General features: G+C 33.8%; 1 protein-coding gene and 1 long non-coding RNA gene across 2 annotated transcripts in view; one reads left to right on the forward strand and one right to left on the reverse strand.

The window, feature by feature from the left end:
- The window catches only part of LOC115234963, an 857-nt gene extending 367 nt beyond the window's left edge, over positions 1-490 (reverse strand). Inside the window, exon 1 of the long non-coding RNA XR_003883968.1 lies at positions 12-490. This is a non-coding gene — a long non-coding RNA (uncharacterized LOC115234963). The remainder of the gene's footprint in view (positions 1-11) is intronic.
- Positions 1-5275, forward strand: part of LOC115234881 (apolipophorins) — a 27894-nt gene extending 22619 nt beyond the window's left edge. The window contains exons 19-26 of the mRNA XM_029806255.1: positions 497-636; positions 1040-1194; positions 1800-1983; positions 2193-2331; positions 2426-2614; positions 2917-3162; positions 4479-4685; positions 4905-5275. Of these exons, the coding sequence (XP_029662115.1) occupies positions 497-636; positions 1040-1194; positions 1800-1983; positions 2193-2331; positions 2426-2614; positions 2917-3162; positions 4479-4685; positions 4905-4934 (1290 nt within the window). The 3' untranslated portion in view covers positions 4935-5275. The remainder of the gene's footprint in view (positions 1-496; positions 637-1039; positions 1195-1799; positions 1984-2192; positions 2332-2425; positions 2615-2916; positions 3163-4478; positions 4686-4904) is intronic.

Genomic DNA, 5275 nt, shown 5'->3' on the forward strand with positions numbered 1-5275 from the left:
CTGCTTCCTACCTGCGGAAGAGCTCGTTCCCCGTTTTCTTGGTGCGCGTTTTTATTCATAAAACATTACGGTAATATCGCAGGACTATAAATCATGTTTTTTGTACGCTTTTGCCTTTATTCAAAACTTTCCGCTTCGATCGATAGACAAATGCTTGTGTTGAATGGCATTCTTTCCCGAGGGGATCACAAATTCCCAAACGGATCAGCATTCTTTCGCGATGGATATCTGAGTCGGTAGTTTGAAACTAGAACAACCAACGACATTGTCTTGTGTTTTTAAGTGAAAAAATAAAGTATCTTTTATTTTCAATAGCATATGATACAATGTCTTCGTTTATCCGCAAGAGACTGCCAAGATAAAATCGTATCTTTCACTTTTGATAATAAAGATAGAGACGGGGAGCGTTTTGCAACGAAAGGATCTTAGAACGATAAAACTTTATAACGTATTTGCAGTGATCTCTAAAAAGCGCCTTTTCCTCCAATTGAAACAGATTACCGAGAGCGAGACTGAATTTGCCAACGGATACAAACTGAAGCCCGATTGCGCGGCTGTGAACGCGATCGATCACAAGACTCAGGAACGTAATCCAGTCTGCACTGAGTACTTTACCAGCGAGAAATCTTCATTGAAGTAAGTACATTCGTCATTTAAATTGAATTATATGACGTTAAGTAAGAAATAAAGTGTCGAAAATTCAGATATTCGGAATGGAAATTTTTATAAATTTACATTGCTCTCTCTAATCTATCAGAAACAATATATAGATATTTGAGATAATATAAAAAAAGAGAAAAGAAAAGTTATAATATTTTAAAAAATATTATAAAATTTACGAAAAAACTATACAGGGTGCTTATCGCGCTCTGCTGATAATAAAATAATCCTTGAAGCTTAATCTTATTGTGAGACACTTGTTATGCATTATATATATTTGAGAGATGACATTTCATTTGAGATGGAAACAATATAATCGGTGCGTAAGCACGTTATCTTAGAAGTAACTTGGAAACGATGTTTGTTCGTGATGTTTTAGAAAGTGCTTCAACTACATTAAACCGGCTTATTACCGAGATGCTTGCGACTATGCTGCTAACGGAAATCCGCAAGCTCCTTGCTTGCTCGCCGCCGCTTACTACTCCGCCTGCTTTTATAAGCGTGTTTACGGAATAAGCATCCCGGCCGCTTGCAGTAAGTTAAATTGTTGACTTATACTACTTTACACACAAAGCAGCGCGCGGATCGAAAGTGATATTAATACACGCATTAACGCAAGAAAAACAACTCTCATTGGAAATAAATTTGTTCAATTTTCTATTAAACACACATACACGATCAATAATAGACCCGTTTCAATTGCAGATTAGCGAAAATAATCATTTAAATATTTTATAATGCTATTATCAACCAATTTTATTATATTACGATTACATTTAAATTTTCTAACAGAATTTATATATTAGGAAAATTTATTTTTAATTTATATGATTAAAATAAATATTTCAAATAGGGTTTTTTAATTAACATATAGATGAAAATTTTATCCTACAATAATCATTTATAATCCCATAAGAGAGAAACGGCTTATATAAATATTTTTATTCTGTATTTCAAATATTATTTTAAATAATATATATTATTATTATCTCATTATTTATGGCGTGACACGTAATATTAAACTTCTCTCTCTTTTCCTAATTATAAATTTATATAAAACATCATTTTAAAAGATAGAATTTAAAACAGATGGGTAAATGATAATTATTTTAGAAAGCAAATTTGTCGTGATATTTTAGCAAGTTGTAAGGTCGGTGAAAACACGATCGCTGTGGGTGATAGCTTCAGCGTCAAGACCCCGAAAAACCAAGCCGATATTGTCTTAATAGTCGAACAAATTGCAAAGAACGAGAAGGTTTTCAAAGATCTGATTCCAACGTTGATAACCGATCTGAGAGAGGAACTAAAACAACAGGGCATAACGTATGTAAACTTTATCGCTTATATAATATATTCGCGATATATAATATATTTATGAGAAAAGAGATTATCACATTATTGAAATATATTTCTATAAATACGAATGCCTCGAAACATTGAAAATTAGAATATATATAGACTTATATCGCGACAAATAAATATAATATTGTGTAATATACTTTTATCATTATTATCACATCTTCTTTTAATAGAGATGTCCACGTCGGCTTAATCGGTTATGGCGAACACATGGAGTGGCCGCAACACTACACTTCCAACGGTAATCTTAACATTGAGGGTGATGTGAAGAATATGAAATTCGAAAAGGCGGATCCGCTTATTACACTTGAGGTAACTTGTGTCGACACTGTTGTGAAACTAATACAAATTCGGTTTTCCATAGTATCGGAGCATCTCGATACACAAAATATTTGCGTGTTTGCAGGAGGTCAAGTCAAGTAATTTTGAAAAACGAATGGAGTATCTCGAACAAAGGCTGGATATAGAATTAGGTACCTTAAAATTGACCGGTGCTTACGAGGAAGGTATTAACTATCCGTTCAGAGCCGGTGCGGTCAAGGCTGTCGTCGCAATTATCGCTAGCCCGTGCGAGAAAAGTCCGTTGCCTCTATCGGTGAGAATTTTCCTATTTTTATCCCCTGTCAGTATTCTAAGATACGCTCGAGGCACATCCGTCTAACTTTAAGCAGTTTATAATCGATTCTTGAATTGTAATTTTTTTATACGGACAAAGAGATATCCAATTATCAGTTAACTAAAATACAAGTCAATCAAAAGTCGATGAAAACAATCTAGGAAATATTCCTTATGAATTATTGAATCTCGTAAGATAACATTCTTCATTCTTCCATATGATAAATTTATTTATCACGGCGCTAAACGAATGCGTGTTTGTGACACTTTCGATTTTTCTAGTTGCAACAATTAAGACTTATAGTCGGGCAGAAGCTGTACCGAGATTTGGGTCTGACTTACTATCACGTGTACTATCCTGGTGAGGTCCAAGCCTCCGGTAAGACGCAGAAGAACATCGTTGGTTACGACAGCCATAGCGCGTACGTATTTGCCGATAGCAAGAAGAAGCCCCTAAGCGGAAACAACGACCTCAGAAACAACCTGGTCCTTCCTACCGTCGATGTGTGCGCTGACTTTGCTGTCGCGGTAAGTGTAATAATCAGAAATTAAAAGAAAGGAGAATCAATGACACAATTAAAAAAAAAAGGATGAAACCATAAATTAATAAAAAAATCATTTGCTCTAAATATACACTCAAAAAAATGTCTTGCTGATATAGGTAGATTTCTAGGTGTCACAACAAAAATTTATCGCTATTTTTTGTATCTGTTAGAATATTGTCTGTTACATATAGAATTTATAGCAGCAACATTCTAATAATATCTTCTAGAAAATTTAGGTCCCATTGCCAAATGTTAATCACTGCATTGGATAAATATGAGTTTCGATACTACAGAACGATCTTTGTGAGAAATATAACTGCCAATTATAACTGCAGCATCGAAAAATTGAGAAAAATTGTTTAAAAGAGCTAGATAGATTGAGCGCGTTATACAAATATGTTAGACGTGAGGATTATATATTCATTTGTTTCTTGCCGCTAATTTTTTCTGTCTACCACAGCCAAACTTTATAACAAGTATGATTGGCCTTAACATGGATAGGCGCCACAGATGTGTGCGCTGACTTTGCTGTCGCGGTAAGTGTAATAATCAGAAATTAAAAGAAAGAAGAATCAATGACACAATTAAAAAAAAAGGATGAAACCATAAATTAATAAAAAAATTATTTGCTCTAAATATACACTCACAAAAATGTCTTGCTGATATAGGTAGATTTCTAGGTGTCACAACAAAAATTTATCGCTATTTTTTGTATCTGTTAGAATATTGTCTGTTACATATAGAATTTATAGCAGCAATATTCTAATAATATCTTCTAGAAAATTTAGGTCCCATTGCCAAATGTTAATCACTGCATTGGATAAATATGAGTTTCGATACTACAGCTAGAACGATCTTTGTGAGAAATATAACTGCCAATTATAACTGCAGCATCGAAAAATTGAGAGAAATTGTTTAAAAGAGCTAGATAGATTGGGCGCGTTATACAAATATGTTAGATGTGAGGATTATATATTCATTTGTTTCTTGCCGCTAATTTTTTCTGTGTACCACAGCCAAACTTTATAACAAGTATGATTGGCCTTAACATGGATAGGCGCCACAGAAAAACATTCTTTCTAAATTTCACAAACAGTTCAGATATAAATTCTGTCTCTGTCACTTAGATTGATTAAATGCGAAACATATGCGATATCACAGTATTTGCTAATCATTTATGTACCTCAGTTAATTTTGCGCACCCAGAAAATTTTTGCTGTAGTTGCAATACCACTTTTTTGAGTGTAACGAATAAACTATACGAATCGTCGTTATGCGCATTATATGATGTTGTTGCAGTCCGGAGGAGCGGCGTTCATTTCCAACAATCTCGTGGACGCTAAACCGAATCAGAAGAGACAGTTCGCCCAGGTCACAGCTAGAAGGATCGCCGAGGGTCTTACAAGCATCGAAATGGAAAAGGATTGCACGTGCGAGCAACGCTACGGACTTGCCGCACGTTCTCGTTGTAAGATCGTGGAACGCATGGAGAAGGAACAACTCGCGGTAAGAAATTCCATATTTTAGATGAGACAAATGAGATAAACTATACGAATTGCATATTAATGCTATTTTGATATGTAAATCTATCTTGTGTGACATCGGTGTTTTATGCGCGAGAGGGACATCTAATTTAATTATTTATACGTTAATTATAGAGAGACAAAATATCAATTTATCTATGTTCATAAATAATTTATTCATGCGTATTGTGTTATATTGCAGAGACACACGAAAGGTGGAGTAAAAGGTTAAAGAAGCCACAGTACTGCGCATATTATAATTACTAATATTAAGTAGATGTAATGTATTTGTTACTTTGTTACAATATCGTAAAAGTCTTTTTGGATAGTAATAAGCGATTATAATTTACGTTATTTACGAAGTACGCAGATTTTTTATAGCGAAAGAAAGTAATCAGATTTAAAACTCGAAAACTCGTGCCTCATGACAATATTTCGTTTTTTTTTTAGACGTAACGTAAAACATACGTGCGTAAATTAAGCAAATGCAATAAATTGGTGTACTATTTATCGATGTACAACCAGCGATATTTTATAGATAAATAAACATTGAATATACTTAAAAAAAAAAAA

The sequence above is a fragment of the Formica exsecta genome, unplaced genomic scaffold (genome assembly GCF_003651465.1).
Source record: "Formica exsecta isolate Colony F162 unplaced genomic scaffold, ASM365146v1 scaffold108, whole genome shotgun sequence".
In the NCBI taxonomy this organism is placed as follows: domain Eukaryota; kingdom Metazoa; phylum Arthropoda; class Insecta; order Hymenoptera; family Formicidae; genus Formica; species Formica exsecta.